Source organism: Corvus kubaryi, unplaced genomic scaffold, assembly GCF_017639235.1.
Source record: "Corvus kubaryi isolate FWS band 111438036 unplaced genomic scaffold, C.kubaryi_AGA036_p1.0 133, whole genome shotgun sequence".
NCBI lineage: Eukaryota > Metazoa > Chordata > Aves > Passeriformes > Corvidae > Corvus > Corvus kubaryi.
Window position 1 is genome coordinate 35,102,367 of NW_024580667.1, and position 21,972 is coordinate 35,124,338.

The 21,972-nt window shown below is 37.2% G+C and overlaps 1 protein-coding gene across 22 annotated transcripts in view; it reads left to right on the forward strand.

Moving 5' to 3' along the window:
* The window catches only part of DOCK9 (dedicator of cytokinesis 9), a 116,882-nt gene that overhangs the window by 22,545 nt on the left and 72,365 nt on the right, over positions 1–21,972 (forward strand). For 16 of the 22 annotated variants that reach the window (XM_042043205.1, XM_042043310.1, XM_042043328.1 and 13 more), the window contains exon 2: positions 17,095–17,211. In XM_042043205.1, coding sequence (XP_041899139.1) covers positions 17,095–17,211 — 117 coding nt within the window. Of the gene's footprint in view, positions 1–9,527; positions 9,805–17,094; positions 17,212–21,972 lie in introns of those variants that run through there. The other 6 variants (XM_042043281.1, XM_042043299.1, XM_042043338.1 and 3 more) reach the window with 2 other exon arrangements.

Below are 21,972 nucleotides of genomic sequence, written 5' to 3' on the forward strand. Positions count from 1 at the left end.
TGCTTAAAGGAAAGATAAAGCCCCTATGAGAATGTCTTCTCAGGAGTACAGTTTATTTTTGTCCATTTCATGTCATTCAAACTTGCAATGAAAATGCTGTATCTTAGCTTCAGGAACATTTCTAACCTATAACTTTGTATTGCTAGAACACAGGATCTCGTAGGGTCTTAGGTCCACATGGATAAGCATCTTCATTTTAATAAAAGATTATAAATTTAGTTTGAGATGCTGTTAAAAGTTGCATCAAAAATAATGAAATTATATTTCCCCCAAATGCCCATCTTGGGCATATTTATTTCTGGCAAATGTTGAGAAAACATTTTAATGTGCTTAATTTTGTAGTAAGTTGAAGGATGTAGTTTCAGAATACTAGCTTGTATGCTTATCTACTTTACTTAGTTTGTCTTAATTTTCCTGTGGTTTTTTAAAGATTTATTTTCAGAATGATATTACATGTTATTTCTTTTTCTATTCAAATTCCTTTTTTTTTTTTTTTTTTTTTTTTTTTTTTTTTTTTGTTGTTGTTGTTGTCACTGTATAAGCAATCATTATCTCAGAGTCAAATGTTAATGTACAAGTTAGATCCTAAACAACTGTTTTGGGTGGTTGACAAAGGTGGAAAATGAGCAAGGGCGAATGATGTGGTGATAATAGAACTAGCAACATTTAAAAAGTTTGAGGTTTGCTAACAAGCCACTTGAAGTATTCAGTGATGAAGGAAGCTGGGCTGTGTGTGCCACCAGCACCTATGGAAGAATTAGAAAATTCTGAAGGGAGACAGACTGGGCTGAAGGACATTAACTTTTTTATTATATATTTGTCTGAAAATTGCAGAAAACAACTCCTTTTTTTTCCATGCTTGAAATGCTTTCTGCTCAGTTTGCTTCTAATGGCCTATTCGGCGCTGCCGTTTCTCTCGTTAAGCTTTAGAAACCTTGTAGTTTGGTAAACCTACCTAAGGTAGTATGATAGCTGTAGCTTGTGCAAGATGGGGCCTAATAATTTTAAGTAGTCTTTACATTTATTGTGTCTGATATGGAAAATATCTGATACTTAAACTGTGCTTACACAATTTCAGAGGAGGAATGCGGGGCATTTTGAAATAGTACATGTACAGCTTTTAATAGGGTAGATTTAGGTATTGGCTGGAAACAGAGCCTGCTACATTTTAGTAGCTGTAGTTTCTTAGTCTGTGTCACCAGTTGACTTGATAGCAGTGTCATCACCAGGTGTTCCTGAGTTTTTTTGGTGACTGCTTTTCCTGTGCTGCTCATGAGTCATTTGGTTTATTAATAAACTGTGACATCTTTAAGATATACCAAAGTCTGGGCATGTGGGAAGATTGACTAATGACAGCAGTGAGCTACATCATTCTGGAAATAACTCCATAGAAGACATTCAAGTTGCAGATATTTTGATTTCAAAGTAAACTACATATGTATAATTTTTTTTTGAAGGAGTCTCCTTAATTTAACATGTGTTGTGTTTTAAATAAACCTTAAAGCCTTAAATAGCTTAGATGTGTTCTTGCTGTCTGAATTTGCAAATTAATATCAACTTGTTTGTATGAGGTAGAAAGTCTAGTAGAAATATATAAAGGAGAGAGTTCTAAGGAAGAAATTGTGCTGAGTAAGTGGAAGTTGTTTTATTTTAATATGCTTAGACAGCTTATGCAGCAATTCTGTAATGGTGTGCTGACAATTTGTATGGGTTAGTCTGTTGTTACACTCTCATAACTTGCTTCAACTTGTAACTGTATTATGAGTGGCTTTTATTCATCAGCAACGGGAGCATTAGGCTTCATTAGGCCTCTTAATAAGGAAAAAACAGATACGTATAAGTACAGCATCTAACTGTTGCATGGGGTTTTTTTCATGGGTCACTTGAATTAGAGCACTTCTTTTAACTCCTTTCATCTTACTGCTCTGGCTGAATAAAAACCTGGCGTCTGATGTGCTGACTTGTAGTTTTGGCTGAATCTCCCAACGGTTTCTGTAGACTTCTTTTGTTTTGATTAGGTTCCTATGGGAACAATACTCGAATGTCCATCTCCTTATATCCCTCTGCCCTCTCAGCAGGGGAAATTGCAGCACATATTCACTAAGTGCGTAGTACCTACATCAAGTACACGTCTTTGAAAGATGCATGAGAGGACTATGAGAACCAGGCTGGCAGGCATTGAGTGCACTGGCATGCAGAAGATAAGATTAAGCATTTTATCTTCAGGAAAAATGTCTTTAGGCCTGGGGATAAAATCAGGATAGTTGCTCAAGTCTACATGCATAAACCATTGTTCATCTATGACAGTATAGGTTGGACTGGCACAGAAAGATATCCAACCCAAAAGTATGGAACCAGTTTACAGCCAGGTGGGAAACATGTTCCCTTCGAATGTAGCAGCAGGGAATCTTGGGGGAGCAGGATATCTTGTGCTGAAAGAAATCAAAATGTCTGGAGCTAAAAAAACCCCAAAGAACAACACAACCCTATCAAACAGCAAAAAAACCTACAGACCCAAACAAAAAAAACCAAACAAAAAAACCCCAAACCACCCAAAAAACTTAAATGCCATTAAAAAAACTCCTGAACCCTCCCCTCCATAAAATTTTATATGGTCTTAAGGAGTGAGAAGACTTCTGTGGTGGAGAAGCTGCATGGGTAGGGCTTTTAAGACTGGAGTCTAGACTTAATGAGCACATGCAAAGGAGTTGACTTCTCTGCTCCTCTTTCTCAGTACTTTTATCCACTTCCTTTAGAAATAGCCTGAAGTGCTCATTTGAGTCATCTACAGATGCAGGTACCCTATTCTTCATGAAATTAAATGCAATTAAAGTAAATCATAGACTTACGGAATTGTTTGGGTTGGAAGGGGCCTTAAAGATCATCTAGTTCCAACCCCCCTGCCCTGGGCAGGGACACCTTCCACTAGGCCAGGTTATTCAGAGGCCCATCCAACCCGGCCTTGAACACCTCCAGGAGTGGAGCATCCACAACTTGTCTGGGCAACCTGTGCCAGTGCCTCACCACCACCCTCACATTAGTGAATTTCTTCCTAATATCTCATCTAAACCAACCCTCCTTCAATATAAAGCACATTCTCCTTTGTCCTATCACTACAGGCTCTTGTAAAAAGTCCCTCTCCAGCTCTATCATCGGCCACTTATAGGTACTGGAAAGCTGCTCTAAGGTCTCCCCGGGGCCTTCTTTTCTCCAGGCTGAGCAATCCCAATTCTCCAAGCCTGTCAGAGGAGAGGTGGTTCAGCACTGTGACCCTACTCTGGACCCACTCAACAGGTGGGTCTTGTGCTGAAGACCCAAAGCTGGGAGCCACCTGCTAACTCTTGCAGTGTTCTTGTTTCTTAAAACTCTCCAGTGTGAAGTCCAAGACACTTTTGTATTTCAGTTGAGGGCAAACAAAAGTGTACTCTTACTTCAGTCCAATGAGAGAGGTGAATTAACATTCTCCTCTAGGAGCAAATTGTTCCTGGAAAAAGTCATGTAAGATTGGTGCTACACAGTGGGAAGAGTTCCCCCTCAGGCTTGGTTGGCACAGAACCACTTCCATTTGAGAGATCTTCAGACTTGGGGGTTTGATTCACTTTTTGTGTGTCTGTTCTATCCTCTTAGTTTCTAATAGTCATAAGGTCCTGTCCAGTTAAGAAAAAAGCCATCTTTGGTCCAATACTGTTCTCACAGTCAGTCTGCTTGTGTCTGTCCTGTCTATAAGGAGATATGTCAGAACCATAGCTAATTTGGAAGTGCAGTTTTAATCTTGAAGTCTCCTATACTAAATTCTACCAATTTGTTTTCTTTTTTTTTTTTCCCCTGTGACCTTAAGGAAGTCAGGTTTTCCCTGAAAACAGATACATGCCTACTAAGATGGTGATGCCTTGAGAGGCAACCTAAAAACAGAGACTAGACAGGAGTAAGGGAATAAAGGTAGGTATTTATTTGAAAGGCCTTCAAAGGTACACCCTGGGGAGCCAGAGGCTACTGCCAAGATGGACCCCAAGATGGATGACAGGTCATGAGTTCTTCATACTTTTATAGGTTTGGTTCATTTGCATATCAGCACAAATTCTCCAATTAAAGCTTCAGTTAATGATGTAATTTCCCCAAGCTTTTGCCCCCCTTTCAGAAGCTTTTGGCTTATACTTTTTGGGCATAGGATGGTCTGGGTGTCCTTGGAGAGCAGGCCAGGAGAGGCTTTGTTTTGTCTACCTAGCACGAGAGAGCAGAAGTGAACAAGCTACAAGAAACTTCAGAGTTACACACTAGGCAGTACAGGATTTGAAAAATATGAAAGTTAAAACCTAGGGCATCAATAGTATGAAATTTATTGCATCACAAGTTGATACCTCATATATAGTACTATGCAAATATGTGACATGGACAAAATTTAATCTGTATTTTGTTTAGCTCTGCTGTGATTTTACACTTGTTTTGGTTTTTATTTGTCACAATGTAAGAGTGTCCAAACTAAGGTACTGTATCTTGTGTGTCAGATAATCTGTGTACTTGAGAAATAATGAGATATGCCATGTTTGTGTTAACAACTTTAGCCAAATTTTTATTCTGTGAAATAAAGCTTTTAAAAATGCAGTGTGCAGAATCACTATGGATCCAATAGAGACGCTCACTGGGAGAATCCTTTAACTTTATACTGCTACTAAAAGAAAGGTTTTTTATTCCAGCTTCTTGAGTGGTACTACAAGACCTGTACATTGGTGTTACCTTTTCTCATCAATGCAACCTACTCATGATCGAGATCTCTTCTGTGCAGTATTTCAGCATCTCTGTCCTATCCAGGCTACTTAACTCTCTCCTTAGAAATAATGTTTAGAGAGTAATTTTACCTGCAATGCAAAATTTAAGAATGTATCATTTATACTGATTTACAGATACCTCTGCAAAGAGGGGTTGTTGTTCTCCCTGTTACAAAATAGGCTTCTTTCTTGCTTTACCAAAGAAAGTGAACATGAAAAGTTGCATAATATGTAGCACACTCATATCTGTGTCTTATGCATTTTCTTTTTTCATCTCTGTTTCCAACCAAGAATGTTCTCCTTATTGGTGGGACTGCAAATTACACATTTGCAGTGTTTGCCATAGAAGGAGTCTTCCTAACTGAGTTTTGTATGACTTTTTGTTTCATCGGAGTGTAGAGTGGATGGCAGGGAATTGCCAGGTGACTTGCATGCTGCATTCCATCTGCTATCAGGCTTTCACTTGAACTTGTGAATATGTTCTTCCAGGGAAGCACGTATCTGTTGGTCACTTATGAAACTTGGCAGCATTAAGATACGTATAGCTGCAACACTGAATCTTCCACTGACTTGTGAAATGTTAACCTTGAATACAGCTGCAAGGCAGGCTGCCGAGTGTGGGAGGGCAGTGCTGGAATATCTTGTACTAATACAGATGAGAGCAAGAAGTACTGGCTTTTAATGTCCTTGTCATTCCGCTAAGGTGGGTCTGTATTTTCAGATGAGCTACTGCCTTAAAAATCCAGCCCGAACCAAAAACCAACCAACCAAAAATCCCAACGCCCAAAGCTCTAACAAAACAAAACATCAACCCCCTCCAGTTATCAATCCTTCTCATTTTTTAATTACTTTTTGAGAGATTCTATGAGTTGCCAGGAAATTTAAAGCCACAAAGGAGTAGAGAACAGGTGTAGGGTTTTAGTAAATAATATCAAATCCTTCTGTTTTCCAATATACAGGACATGCATACCTACAGTAATATTATTCCTCTGCTCTTGCTCCCCCCCCACCAGCTGCTCCAGGTTAAGGACAGTTCTTTCCCTAGAAAAGGTTACAGAGGCAAGTTTGATGGCTGTAATTACAGGTAGTAGGTTTAGTGATCTTGATGCAGACTTTAAGTAGGACTTGAAGCAAAAGAAGGGCCATTAAACCCAACTACTCAGATTTTAGGTTGTTCCTACAGGGAGGCTGGGTAGTCATCTTATCTTCCATTCTCATATGCTGCCTGTTCCCTTACCATCATTCACTTCTTATTATGTGATATTGTGCATTAGCTAAGTAAGTTCTTAAAGGAAAAAGTGATTTGAAAGAATAAGAGTCCATGTGAGGAACTTGTCCTTTGGGCAGCAAATTGGCTGGATGAATCACTGGGGTATGCCAGAAATACTGAGAACTTTGTAATCCTGAGAACCTAGGTAATTTTGTAATTACTTAGGCTGTTCCTTAGGAGTATATGATGCAAGAAGGGAGCCAAATATTTGGCTGTTGGAAGTGGTGTGAAAACTACTGTTTTTAAAAGTACCATGTGAAGTCCTTCAAGCCACCATGTTTGTAAAAAGATGAATTGCATTGTTTCCATAATAATGTGAATTATTTTGCAGATAGGTCTCTAGCTAGTGATTTGCCACCGTTTTGGGAATCGTGTTGGAAATACAGTCAACTTTTGTACAGAGACATTTTTTGTGTGTTTTCCTGGATTTTCTGTTGATCTTTATTGAGGTAACTGATTGATGCAACAAATTGAGTACTTTTTTGTTAGTCTTTTTTTTTTTTTTTTTAATTGCAGTTAAGGAGGTTAAAACTACAGGTCATGTAACAAGATAATTTTCATCATGTCTTAAAGTTCTGGTGTTCATCTTTCACTTTCTGAATCTTAATGTGTTATTGGTAAATTGTTTCAATACACTATTAAAGTAGCTTAAGTCTTTTGGCTGTGTGATGCCTGGATAAGCAGTATCTCTTGGGATTTTGTTTGTTTGGTTTGCTTTGATATTTTTGCCGTGGTTTTTTGTTTGTTTGTTTTTCCCCCTAAGTATTTTTAAATTAATTAAATTCTTGAGGTAATCACTTAAGTCCTCAGCAGAAAATAAATGTTGGAAGTACGCATCAATTTGGCAGTTAAGGTCTATTTCATGCAGGATCCAGTTCCAGAGATACTGCCTTACTCTTCTGTTTTTGTTAAATAAAAGAACCTCTTCTAATGGTCTAGCCATGTTAATGAAATGCAAGCTAGAAATTACATTTGTTATTCAGTAAGGAAAAATAGCTATATCTTTAAACTGATGTTATAAAAATGTTAGCCTGTTGGCTTTCTTTTGTTCCTCATCATGTTTAGAGAAGAATAGGAAGAATGGCAAGGAAAGAAAATCACATTTATACTATGAATTAAATATGAATATGAATTAAAGTAGTCCAGATGCATTCAAGAGAAGTACCTGACCAGGATAAAATAATGTTGTCATTTAGAAGAAGAATCCTTTGTTAAATTAAGGAGAAGAAATACTATTTAAAACATATATAATTTCTAAGTCTTTATTAGTGTGTTCACAAATGCCTTTTGCATAATAAGGTTGTGCATTTCTGGTTGCAGTTAAGTATAATTGCAGACCATCTCAATGAAACAAATTCCTGTTTGGCAGCTGCATCCTCAAGTAATGGTGTAATTTAGTCTAAGCTGTTCTGTGCTTCCGTTCTCTGAAAACAAAAGGGGCTGGTGCAAAATAAAAAGTGTAACTAAATGTTCTTGAACTATTGTCTACCTTGCTTTACACAGGAAGATCTGTTTTGTAAATTTGACTAAACTGCTGGTTTCCTTCTTAACTCTTAATGAAGCTTCATAAAGTACTGTTCTCTGGAGTTCGGTGTCTCAGTATGAGAGAGGCAGCTTAAAAAGTACATAGATTGAACTTGTATTTCCTGGAGAAAAAGACAGAAATATAATAAATCATTATTGTCTGAACTAAAATGTTATTATTTCTTTCTGTCCACTCTTTAGAAATGTACTTGCATTGTGGATGGGATGGGCAAACTCAGGCTCAATTTCAGGAGTGCAGGCTGAAATAGCATGTTGTGCAAGTGTGAGAGTGGAGAGAAGGGGATATCAACATCTTACGTTAGGTTTGAAGAATAAGAAACCTTGCCTGAAGTTGTGCCTTCTTAAAAATACTGGCAATAGAGGAGGATATTTGTGCTTCTCCACAACTTCATCTGCTTTCTGCAGTTTAAGGTGACTTTCTCTTCTATTAGAGAACAGATAAAAGTTCATGCCAAGTTAAATTTAGGATGTGAGTTATATTGAAGTGAGATAACTAACTGTCCTGAGAGAATTGAGAGTTGAATGAAGGTGGTGGCTTACTTTCCACAGCTGTCTGGTTCCTTACTGGACAGAGTGTTTAAAATAGGGATGTGCTTCTCTGGGGAGTTGAATTTTCTCTCAGATGTATTTTTGGTTGGTAAGTACAGCTACTGAGGTTGCAACTCATTAGTGTTAAAAAGAAACAAAGGGAAAGCCAAAATATTCCTCTCAAAACCTGGAAAAAACTGCTCATCACAGTTCACTTTTTTTTTCATGGGGAATCTAGCATATGCTAAAACTACTGGGTGGGGAAGTTGGAGTAGTCAAACCTTAAAAATTCCAAAAATGTCAGGTAGGATGCATACAAAATTGCTTTGCAATTGCACAGAAATGATTCCAAAAAAATTGCTGCTTCTTATTTTACCACTGTATGTGTGTGCTGAACAGTGTCTGTAAGCAGGGGTATAGTAAGAGAGTAGTTGGGTCAAAAAAGCAAAGTTGAAGCATGACTTGAGTTTGTGTTGTAATTAAGGACAGGAATGAAGATAGCAACTGCTGAGCACTGTTATAGCCTAGATATCTGGAGGCCAAGAGACACTTGTGCAAAGCGTTCATAAGACAAGGGAGACATCCTGCAGGGTTCTGTACTAGCCAAAGGCAGTGAGTGATGGCTGGATGGTCTTCGTGGCTGCAGGACCGAGGTTCCCTCAAGTGTCTTCTCTTAAAATGTGTGAAGATTTTGTTGCATTGTCTTCTCTGTGATTTTGGATGCTGATCAGTGATGGATGCCTACAGTGTTGAAGGGTTGTGAGGAGTGAGTAGTGAGCACAAATAATGTGCAATACAGCAGTGAGCTAACTGGCTGAAGAGGGCGAAGAGGCAGAGGAGTACTGGTAGTTGAAGAGTTAAGTGCCAAAGGGTTAAAGGTATTAAGGTGGTTTTTGAATTTTATTTCAAGTTAGCATCTTTGTAGACTATGTAAGATTTTTACTGTGAAGGCAATTTGGTGTTAAGTGAAACTTTTAATATGGATTTAGCACTAAGATAAAAAGGTCATGCCCACCCTACACCCAAAAAGGAGCAATGTATCAGTTCAGGGCATTGATCATGGAGAATGTCCTTGGTTATTGGCTGGTTGTTAATAGCACCCGAGTAAGTGACATTAATGCAAAAATATTTAAGAACCACAATACTTAGGGTTTTATACTTCTAAAGAGACACAGTTGTCAATAAGTGACTAATTCTTACATTAAAAATATTTTTAAATTATTCAAGCCTTGATTTTCTACATGCTGTAAAAGGCTCAGCCTGTTTTACATGGTAATTTTAGATATGTACATTCTCTTTTGTGTTTGACTCACAACCTTAAGGCATTAGAATGGATCCACCTTTTTTTTTCCCTTTTCCCTCCCCAGAGGAATACAGCATGCTTAGGGGCTGGCCTTTGTCTGTCATGCATTCCCACCATAACAGATTTAGCAAACTGCAGCTGAGAAGTTAGACTAGTTTGTACTTTGTGCTGCTTGTGCCAGGGAAAAAGCTTTTGTTTTCACTGGATCACTGGCATGTCGATTACTTTGATGCCAAAAAGCATACAGTTTTGCTGCTGTCTGTATTTTCAATGAAAGAATGCAGGCAAGAACAAACAGAAATCCTAAGAAAGAGCTTACTGTAGAATCTCCGCAGAAGGGCAAGGATGCAGGTCCTTGTGAAGTGGAAGCAGAGAGTCCTGTGGTTGTGCTGGTAAGAGTTCTTTAAACAAGCTGTCTCTTCCCTTTAATAATTCCAGTTCTCTCTGTCAATGAAAAACTGCTTAATCTGATGCTGATGAAAAGTTCCAGCATTCTTACTTGTGAATAATTTGCATTTAGGATTTAGGTTTGGTTCTTTGTGTGTTGTCTGCCTTTTTAATTGATTTTTGTTGTTCTGGTTTACCAGATCTTTGGTTCTCTTTGAGTATGACTTTGGAATTTGGCTTTCAGACTAGCTGCTTTTCAGTCTCTTCTGTGTAGCATAGTTGTACAGCTCTTTGAACCTAGCATGAAAACTACATATGCTTCAAAATACTTTCTAGCACCTCTAGTTTTTAATTGCCCAGCATATCTTCCAATTAATATATATTTGAACTCCCTAAAGTGTGTGTGTGACAGTTAAATTTTACTTAAATGATCAAAGAACTATCTAAATAATTAATGAGTACTTCTGTTAAAGTATCTATGTATCTGTTAAAGGACCTATTTTTTCAATTCTTTCAGTGCACATTATTTAGGAATTTAAAGTTTTAAAATAGCTTCCAGTGAAGGAAAAGGGAATTTTCTGTATGTGGGGGAAATAATCAAATAAGAACTATTTTGTCTGAAACACTGCTAGACATTTAGTTCTGTTGGAACTTTAGTAGTACAGCAAGAAAACATAGTGAGCTGTAATGAATCCACCAACTCTCTTCAGAGGAGGATTGTTAAACTAGTACTTATATAGCAGTAGAAAGAAGTACTTTGATAGTTCTTACTAAAATTTCAACTCTATTTAGTATTATTTCATGCTTAATTGCTGCTGCTGTTGGTCCTCTTTATTTGTGTGGCTGTAGTTGAAGTTAGTGGGGCAATCCTCAAATTATAGTGTCCCCTCTCCCTCTTACTTGAGCTTCACACTGTGCATTTAAGAATTGAACTAAAACATGCTGGCCATCTGTGTTTAGTAATACTCATCTGTAACTTTTTGGGAATTGTTACTGTATATAACTGAAAGCTTACACGTGTGCTAGTAAGACAAACTTTTTTTTAGTTTTTTTCTATTCAGAGAGTTGTTAGTAAAACATGGGGTTTTTTTGGATGGGTGTGTTCTGATTTCTGGTCCAGATTTTCATCAGTACAATATGAGCTAATCTTGTGTGTGCTTTCCTGCCTTTGGACTGTTTAACTTTATTTAGAATTGTTTTTATTCCCCCATGAATGCTCAGAGAGGATATTAGTATTTCTGCAGATACTTAGGGTACTGCGGCTAATCAGCAAGGCACATGTACTTACTTAAGAAGAAAAAAAGTATAAAACAATACTGTGTTTACTTATCACCATTTATGAAGTACCTCCTTGTAATTTTTCAAATACTATTTAATTTAATGTTTGTGAAATAATATACCTCCAGTGTTTGCTCTCCTTTTTTCATTTTTAGATGAAGTGCATGCATTCAACACAAAGGTCAATATTTAAAGGGAAGAACATTTAGGTTTTACAAAGGTCACATAAAAATGTCTTCAGTGTCATTTCAGTTGCTATTTTGGTATTAATCTGTTTATATATATGTATATACACACAAAAGTGTATATATAGCATAATTATAGATCCCTTTTGTCTAGTTATTGAGGAAAGCTAGATGAAGTGGTGCAAGTAACCTGCAGCAAGTATGCTGCCAAGCAGAAAGCAAAAAGTAAGGCATTATGTTTCATTTCACATTGACATTTGGGTCCATTTTTATTTCACTGGGCTGTGATGTTGCACTACATTTTTACTGGCGCAGTGAAGGTAGGTATCCTGTCATTGGTGAAGAGTACAGTATGGTAATAACTAAGACTGACAAAGTTGCTAGTTGCTGTAATGAATTCTAAACAGCAGAATTTCTTGTTTCTTGGGTTAAAAACCTGGGAATTGCATTAGATAGCAATCCTCAAAAGCATGTGAAACAGTAGGCTTCTGGTTTACTCTAGTAATACCTCTTATCGACTGTTGTCTAAAACATTCTTTCAGGTGTGGATGTATTCCTTTTGTGCAATTAGGATGTGATTTGCCTAGCACTCAATAAGTATTCTTTATAAAGATCAGATCGAATCAGCTGTCAGGAAGCAACAGGTTTTTTGTCATATTCATTTATGTCGTATTCATTTAATTATTTTAAATGTAGTTCACTGAGAGTCTTTCGGAGTATTGAGGGGACTAGGTATTTATAACTGGAAGCATCCCATGTGTTATTGAAACAATGTTATTTGGTTGAATGCTGTGCCTGAATTAACTTTTCCTGGTTAGGTGGGTAAGTTTACAGAAAGAGTTATCTGCTGCTTTCAGTGCCAGTATGTCAATATGTGTGCTGTCTTGTGTCCCTGTGATTTGAATTAGATTGTGTCGTAACTTTGCTCTTGAGGTTAAAAGCAAGAAGAGCCCATGGAAAAAGCATTTAGATTTTCCAGGTGGTGCCTTGAAACCCTGCTTGGGATGAAGTGCTGTTGTGCTAGCTGTTGTAGAAGTTACTGGATGAGTATGCCTGCTGTCCAGCTGCATTTTGATAGTCAGAGGTAGTAACTGCGTATCAAAATAGATGATGTTTCTGGGAAGTTGGATCATTTGGAGTTCATCTTTCTGCTTGGAAACTTGCTGTCAGTATAAAATGCAATAGTTAAAAGTGAGCTCTAGGATACATATAATTTCTTGAATTAATTTTTAAAACCTCGACCTGGGCAATTTATTTTATGTTTATTGTGGGACAGTAAGATACAGGGAGCTGTTACCCATGTTTAGTATTAAATAATCTTTTTGTATGTCCACAGTGGCTTGCCTCAGGCCACTATTAAGAAATACATAACACCTATTCATCTGTTTGTATCCTGCTTCCTGCTAGTGCCTGTAGCTCCATTTTACTCCTTATGGGAACTTGTTAATTTGCAGGTGTATATGCCAAACATGTTTTTATAAGGTAAATAATGTTTTGTAGCAGGAGGCTAACAACATTCAGTGCGCTTAGCCTTACCATCTTTTGTTTTCTGAGAAGAGAATTGGACAATAACAGTTATCTCAATTTAAGCATGCAAGAGAAACATGTACTGTGGGTTTTTTTCTGTAGTATGTAATGTAGGCAATCACTGAACTCTTAGCTTAAAATTTATTTTATCTGATGAATTTTGATGCTGCTTGTCCTAATATATAAACTGTATTCTGACAGATTAAAATGCTTACCGTGTGGGTGTCATGACTGCTGTTTTGAAATACTTCTTATTTCTGATAAGTTTCCATGCTTTCCATACTCAGGCAAAACCCAAAGTGGTATGGCAGATAATTTGCTCTTTTATCTTTCAACAAATATAGCATTGGTTGGCTCGAGACCAGGAGCCCATGAAACCCTATGCTCTTAGCATTTTCCTAGATTACAGAAATAAAAATGTTGTTGGCTGCAAATTAATAGGAAAAATTAAGCCTTATTGGAAAGGCTGAGTTTTAGTGCCTATAAACTTGATGTTGCAGTTTTAACTGGGCTGAGTTTTATCTGTGTCAGCTGGTTCATAAATCCTATTTAACAATCCTGTAACTACCCAACATATTTTCTTTTATATTACATGAAATACTAGACCAGATTTTTTTTTTTAATGTAGAAGAGCCTGAGAGAGAATCTGCTTCCTTGCACTGTTTTATGTCTGGCTAAATGCCAGTATCAGTGTGTTGTTTATTGTTTTCTTTTTTCATATCTGGTCCAAACTGATAAAACATCCTCTTCCTTTTGAATCTGACAAATGACTAAGAAAGAAATGAGTAACATTTAGGAGGAACCTGAGGGAGCACATTCTTCATTAATTTTTACATAAATGATATTTCTGCAAATCAAGTACCTCACTGATTAAATAGGAGAGGTCTGTATTCAAGACCTCAGCTACAGTGAGCTTTAGATTCTTTAAAAGCTTTTCTTGAGGAAGGATTTTTTTTTTCGACCTTGTGTTTACAGCAAGCAAACAAAATCTAAGCAAAGCTCATATTCTTCTGAGATTCCTTTTCACAAATTTTATAGTTGTGGTGAACCATTTTTGTGACTGCAAGGAGAGAGAGGCATTTGCAATTAATTGGATGTTTTTTAAAGCTGCATCTTTAGGTTTTGAGTTAGCTGTGCTAGACAAGTGTGTGTGTGTGTGTGTGTGTGTGTGTGTGTGTGTGTTTGCATGCCCATGAAATAACTTTAGTTACATTTATACTCTAAAAGTAATCCTTTTCCTCTGATTTTGCTTGTAAAATGAGAGAAGCCAGAACTAGCTTTCTTCCAGTCTTTACCTATCACCTTCCCAAGAGAATTAACAGGAGGATAGATGTAGCTCTTCAGCACCAGGGAGAAGTGGATGAGAATGCTGATCATGTGCAGCACTGTGTAAAAATCCATTACCCATTTGTGATGACAGCTTTCCCTTGCTATCAGGCTGTGGAATTGGGGCTGTGTGTCTATCCACTTGATAGTTCAGATAGTAGATGTCCTGGTATGTGCGCTTTTTGATAGTATTGATCATGCGTATGTTTATTCTTTCCTTCAAAAAGCTCCCCAGATTGCCACAAGTGGTCACACTGCCATCTGATCAGTATTTCAGACACAATCTGACTGGAAGGTCCTTGGTTGGAAGGAACTCTCTCAAGCCAGGTCACCTCCTAATCTGTCACAACAGCTCTGGCTCTGTTGCTGGTCTTAGTGTGAGAAGGCTCAGAAACGTGCCATGAGAGAGGGGACGGGTCCTTCTAGTGTCAGCCCTGCTTTTAATTAGTTTAAGCCAATTGTGAAGCCAAATCTTTTAAGCTAACTGAAGAGACTGATTGTATACACAAATCAAATGGTCCTTCTCTGCTGGTCATTTTTTAGGCACAGTTTAATTTGCAGTATTTATTTTTGTTTCTCCTAGAGGTCAGTCATCCTGCACTACTCTCAAACCAACCTGTCACCGTAGCATGTTGTGTATAATTCCTTCTTGAGAAGGAATGGGAAAGGCAAACTTGACCAAAAGAAGTGACTGGGCCATATTACTCTAGTAGTCTCCAGACCTTGGTTTAACTTAAGGAAGAGTATATTGCATAAGAGCTCAAACTCAGTAGTTGGCAGGTGGGCATCTTGCTTGCCTGGATAAGTAGAGAGAGACCTGTTACAGTGAAAATGAGAGAAAGGTGAGCAAAGAGTATTTTGTTTTCTGACTGATGTGTTACCTTGTACTTCATTTATAGACCAGAGTTTGAAGTGTTCTTTGTATTCTGTTATCTCTGTGCTTAAGGAAGAAAATTTGTAATGGACCATTATTGCCTTAGTGAAGAGTTGGAGAGGGTAGGTGAAGTTACTGTAATTTGTTTGGAATCAGAACTGGTTATGACAATCTGTTAGAGGGGGGCTGCTCAACCTGAAATTTTGTGAAGGGGTAATTTTGTAGTGTCAATATGTAGGAAATGTTTCAAATACTTGGGTGAAGTAGGTGCTTGGTTGGAGCACACCATTTCATTAGGTTGGGATTCACTGCAGCAGTCTGAACACTCAAATGCAAACTTGCAACCACAATATTTTGTATAATTAGTACATTAGAGAAAATGTAATCTTTTCTTAGGTTGTGTTTGCCTGCTTCTCTTGTGCTTTTCTGAGCTAAATTGCCCAACCATTTCAGCTACAGATGGGTGCATGAGCATAAACCTAAGCCTTTTCTGACGGACACTGATGTTAGTTCTTGGCTTTGTGCTAACTCCTGTTCATGAATGACAGGAGAAGATGACGCAGGGGCTGGGGTTCAGGTGATTAGCTCTCAAAATGTGTCAGAGTACAATATGGAGTGAACTGAACAGCCCTTCTCTGTCTTGTCTGAGGAGAAAGATGTCAAACACAACATAATAATTTTCCATCATGACTCCTAGAAGTACTGGTCTGTGCTGAGTATGTTGTTACATAGCTGATGAACTTTTAGTAAATCTTTCCCATGTGATTGTAAATGGTGGCTATTTTTCTTGACAAAGCTACATTTTGTTAATCATTTTTGGTAGATTTATTTTCCAGACTTTGCTTTTTTTGCCTCTGCAGCTGTTATGCTTTGTTATGTTGTCACATTCTTCTTACCAGTAAAACTACTGTGTGGTACATGTTAGGGAATCTCAAATAACTTTTGAGTAGCCTGTGAACTAAGTCTGAAAACTTTCTCTGACCAAAGCTTTCCTAATTCCTTGAAAAAAAAATTATTTGATTCACTTTTGGATGAAGAAAACACCTGTAGAGTTTCTCAGGAATATTGTTAATATACTAGTGATTGATATCAGTAATTGATAGAGATATTTGTTCTGTATAGTACAACTAGAATTTGGAAGATTATTGTCATGAGTTACGCAAAACAATATATAAAGCTTGTCTTGTCAGTTTACCTATAATGATGACAGAAGCTGTCTTCTGCTACAATTATTTTTAATACATCTTTAATATATCATACTTGTAAATTAGTACCACTGATCTTGAGAAAGTGTAATTTGTAAAGTCTCTTGTAAAAAATTATAATTTTATGTCTGGTACTGTGATGCTCAATTTTAGTTGCAGAAAGTTCAAGCTGGATTGTAACCCCATCATTGCATTAATTTGCACACTCCATGGCAGAGCTGCCTCATTCAGAGCTCTGTCTAAACCTGCTTTGCCATCTGACCACTTAACAGAGTGCCTGGCAGGGTGAAGGCTTTTCTCTGTCTGATTGTGCACAGGCAGCTGTAATGCCTCATCTGCGGAAAGGGGTTTTAATGTGGAATCAATGCACAGTTACTGAGGAAAGCTACTTGTGCAATTAAGAGGGAAGTAGATGGCCTATGGGAATTTTGAAAAAAATATAAAGAAGGAGGAATGTCAATTAGCCTGCCCCTGCTGCTGGTTACTGCTGAATTAAAACAAAGCTCTATATTTGAGCTAAGGTTCATTCCTGTTAAACCCAGATCAGAGCTTTCTAGGCTGTATCAAGCAAAGGCAACCATCAACATAAGAGACTAGTAATTTCTTTGTAATTTTTTTGCAGTGAGAACACATATGTGAGTAAGCTAATAAGCTCTGAGTTACTGTGTTTTGTGCAATAGTTCTGAGGCAATCAGCATGCTTGTCTCTCTAATTGTCACTTGCACTTCCCCATATGGTACAATATGTCAAAGTCTGCATTTTGAATACTGTATGTTTTCGATGTAGATGCAATATCATTCCTCCGGTCTTTTTTAAAGAGTAACTTCTAAAATAAGTCAACAACTGTAATTGTTCCTCAGTATACCTGCATTTATTTTCATTTTTTCTTTTTTCCCCTAGGCAAAACCGAAGCTCATAGAACCAATAGACTATGAAAATGTCATAGTTCAGAGGAAAACACAGATTTTGAATGATCCTCTACGTGAGATGCTACTGTTCCCTTATGATGACTTTCAGGTAATTTATTCCACCCTGGTTTTTTGTTGTGGGGTTTTTTCGGTTTTTTTGGGGTTTTTTTTGCTGCAGATTTTTAGCAGTATTAGTCGTGAGGTGATAACTTCCTATTTCTTTGTTTCTTAACTCTCTTTAGCTTCAAAAATCCCCACGGAGTCTTTGCCAGGAGTCCCATTACCCTGCTCGATTTATTCTTTTAGGTACAGAAGAAATAGCACAATTTCCTCATCTGTCCAGATTGTAATATCTGCAAGTCAGCAGTTTTACTGCTTTTTGAAGTAGATGATCAGTCACTTGTAGATATTCCCCTCCCTTTCCGATGTGGGAAATTATGTGATGTTGGTTTAAAAAAAGCATCTGTTTTCTTAATTCTTAAACTGATTTTTTTTTCCCCCCATTCTTAGTAGTGAAGGACATGAACATGTTCAAATGCGGTCTGCTACTCTTAGCTGCATGGTCCCAGCCAAAACTGTGTTCTGGCAAAATACCCGTTACATAACAGTTTTGACTCCATTAAGCCAAACTTAACCAAACTTCGTGATAATATTGTTATACTTTTAAAAATGCCCATGTTTGTCTAAATAAGTAGTTTACTTAAGTACACTTAAAAAAAATATTTTTCTTGTATATCTAGTTAGGAAAACTACCAAGTATCTTAGAGACTGGAGTTGGAGTAAATAGTGAGGATGGTCTCTTGTCCACATGCCTGTACCTGCAATCAAAATGTCTGTATTTGAAAAGTGTGTAGACATCTGAACAGTCTGTAAATTAATTTTAGTCAGCCAACTAGCTGAAGCTGAGTTTGTTTACCATGGAGAAAGTTGATGATGAGTTGGTGTATTTCTACAGAAGGATATCTAAAGTCCTATAAATTACTCATTGAATTTTTAATGAATTCTCTCTAGCCTATTAAAGCATTTACCTGAATGCAGCTGGACTCTGTTTTTAAGTACAGTCTGAAGGCTTCTTTTTCACTGATTCTTAGATGAATAACTCTACTTGTAGTCTTCCCACTCTGAGCTAAAAAATTAGGGTTTTGGGAAGGTACAGTTATTTAGAGAGTAATTTGGGCTTCATGTGTTCTCAGCCACATGTGAAAGTTTATAGGATGGAAGTAAGACTTCTTGAAAAGGAAGTTGTACTGATACAAGTTTTCAAATACTGAATCACTCAGGATGATACCCTACACCAGGTGTTGGCTTTGGGACTGAAAAGCACGAATAGGCTACGCCACCAAAATCCCCTTCTGTAGTGTGTCTCTTCAGTATCACTGGTCAAGAGGAATCCATGTTACTTCTGCTAAGTGTGCTCTTACCTGATTGACTAGTTCACTTATCAGGGTCATTCCGGTGAACAGCTCTGAATTATCAATGGAGAAGAAACAAACCTATTAAGAGTATCCTCAGGCATTTTGTCTGAGCAGTCTGGGGTATGTCTGAAGTGTTTAACTGCTATTTCTAGTGACCTTCTGCAATTCTTATCCTCAGGCCTGTATGAATGAAGCTAGTCCGTAGTTCTCAGTCTCATCCTTCAAAAGGAGTGACTGAATTTTGTCATAAATTGTAATGTCTTTTGTCATCCTTTGTTTGGATTCTGTGATCAGATTTTCATCAAGGCAGTCATTAAAGTGTGTGTTACATCAGAAGATTTCCTTCAAGTAGTCACAATTTTGGAACATAATCAGTTTTTCTGTTTCTTTATCCCTCATCAATATAATATCTGAACAACTTTTCTGGGTTTCCTCTATAGAGTTTTTGGTAAGAGTCTCATTTTATACGTGATTTAGATGAAGACTAGTTTGTACTATCAAACTGCATTATCAAACTTTTATTTTCTTGGAAGACTTGCTGGCACAAACTTAATCCAAATATTTTTACTGTACACATGACTCTTCAGTCCTACTTTGATCTATCTAGCTTGTTTTCAACAACACAAAGCATTTAAATGTGTCATTCAATGTATTAAGAAAATATTCCCAAGTCAGAGAACAGAAAACCCTTATTATTTTTATTTTTAAGTTAAACCTTTTAACCCTGTTCAGTTTTCCATAGCCATATTTACAGGTTTGAAATCATGAGTCATTATATAGTTGCCAGTATCATTTGAATCATGGCATATTTTCTATGTTTGTCATTCAGCTTCGGATATATTTTTTTAATTCTTCTTTCTTAACTTGCGGCTGTCACTCAGTGTGTGGGCAGCTCTTGGGTAAGCTGTGGCTCAAGTGTTTGATGCTGGCCTCATCTCCCTCAAGATGAATTTAAAATAGTGAGCTAGAGCATTTAGAACTACCTGTAAATGTACTTAGAACTGTTTATAGGTGGAAGCGCCTACCATTGTCTAGAAACCTGTTCAAGCTATTTCCTTTTAGAGCATTCAGTTTTTATCTTTCAAAGTTCTTCCTCACACTTAAGTTAAATTGATTACAATCTAGAAAGGCCTTGCCTGGAAAGGAAGCCCAGCAGTGTTAATTTATAATGACATTAAGAGTAAGGCTATTTTGTTCAGCATGGCCCTAGAACTAACACTTAAAATGGCACACAAAATACTTAGCTTTCAGTACTAGATATCACTTCTATAATTCTTGGAAAATTACAGAAGCAGCATATTTTCAAAGAAGCACCACTAATGATACCACCTTTGAATTTCTGTTAAGGTTTAAATTATTTAGAGAGAAATTGGAAAGAAATATTTGTGCTTGATTTGGATTTTTTTTTTCAGGTAGTGCAGTTAGATAACTGAAATTTAATTTAATAGATGTGAGAAGCTAGATGTTAAAGGAGAACTGATATGAATTTTTAGTCCCTATCAGAAATTAAAACTTGCACAGCAACTGGCATTTTTGGATGGCATATAGCTTTCTTCTCCTCTTCCTCCTGATGAAAATTATTTGTCTAGTGAGGGAAAGGGGACAAAAAACAACAGTAATTCACCTTTTTCTGTTCAGAAATGACTGTTCTCTAAGCATGCTGTCAGAAGTAGCTCTAAGCTCAAACAACTACCAAAGAAACATTTGAGCAAGGATGGAGCAGAAAATGCTCCAGTCTTGGAAAACTTTGAAGTTTGAAGGATTGTTCTTCAGCCAGCTATCTGCTTACAGGAACCTTTCCAGATTTCCACTTAACTGCATTTGCCATTGTCCCAATTGTGGTTAGCTGAGGTTATGAAACATGGTTTCTCTCTTTTTATATATGTTTGGGAGCAGTTAATTTACTTTTCAGAAGAACATGATTTCTGTTCTGCTTTGTGCAGAGCTTCAAATAAAAAAAGAATAGATTTGTAATTTTTTCTTTCAAGTTTTTTTTTTCTTCATGATATTACATCTAAATAATAGCAAGATTTGCTTTTCTGTAATTACCAGAAGAGCTCTTAATCAGCAATTTCATCTCCATATATTGGGTCTTTTTCAATTTACCATTTGAAGATTTTTCAGCTGCTTTTCACAAGCTCAAGCTCTGAGTTTTCCACACTGAATTCAGTTATCAGGTTACTCCCTACTTTGTTCTCAACAAATTTGTAGGGGCAGTCATGTTGTGTTTGGAGACATTGTTTTGCTGTTGGCATCACTGAATTTCTGAGTAAGTGGGGTATCTAAACTTGCAGTACCTTCAAGCTTTGTAGCCTGTTCATTTCTAGCTGCACTTTTGTCCTCGTTTTCATTATGGTGCCTATATAATGTGTTTGTTAATTATGGTGATAGAACAACCACTTTTCTGCTGCCCATTGGAACATCTCTATTAATGTTCTTGCTACTCACAGTCACAATGCTGCTAGTTCTTCGAGGCTATACCTCTTCTAGCTTCTTAGTGGGAAGAGTAATCTTGTCTTGGGGTGACAAATCTGCTTCGTAACACTGAATGACCATATCCATTGGATACTCTTGTATCCAAGTTTGTGCCTCTTCATGGCTTGTTGTAAATTTCTCACCCAAATTTCAGTAATTTTTTCAATAATTAAATGGCTTAGTAACTAAATAGTATTAGTTTAAAACAGACCACCTTCATGGTGGTGGTGGTCACATTAAAGTCATATGCTCAGTGACTGCAAAATTGGTGATGTTTATGTTAACTGCACAGTGGGTAAATTATTTAAAGAAACCTTAACCCAAAGCAGTACTAAGTGTGTACTTGGCAGTAAGTCACCCTTTATCTAAATACCTTTTATTTTCTTTTAAAATACCTAACTTTTGAGTGCTACCTCAATTTTTAAAGGAAATCATAGAACCATAGAAGTGTTTTGGTTGGAAGCGACCTTAAAGATCTTGTTCCAACCCCCTGCCACGGGCAGGAACACCTTTCACTAGACCAGGTTGCTCAGAGCCCCATTCAGCCTGGTCTTGAACATCTCCAGGGAAGGAGCATCCACAGCTTGTTAAATTTAAACCTGCCTTCTTTCAGTTTGAATCCATTCCCCCTTGCCTGTCAAATAATCCAAATACAGGCTAAATTTGCTTGTAGCAAATAAAATGTTGGTGCATTTCTACCCATATTAAATTTGTCTTTGCAAAGTTATTGCAGTGTTATTTTGAAGGCATTTTGGTGCTTGGCTTAGACGTTGTTTCACCTTTGTTATTTTTGGGTTTGAGCCATATGGATTTAACATACTTTCACTTAAAGCTCTTAGCTTTTATTTAATGCGAGTTAAGTACTTCTGAAAATAGATGTTATGCCAACTTTGCAGAAGTAAAACTAAATCCAGGTCATTCTATGAGAAGGCACATCTTCAATAGAGGAAAAGCAAAAAAATATCCAAGTAGTGTCCTCA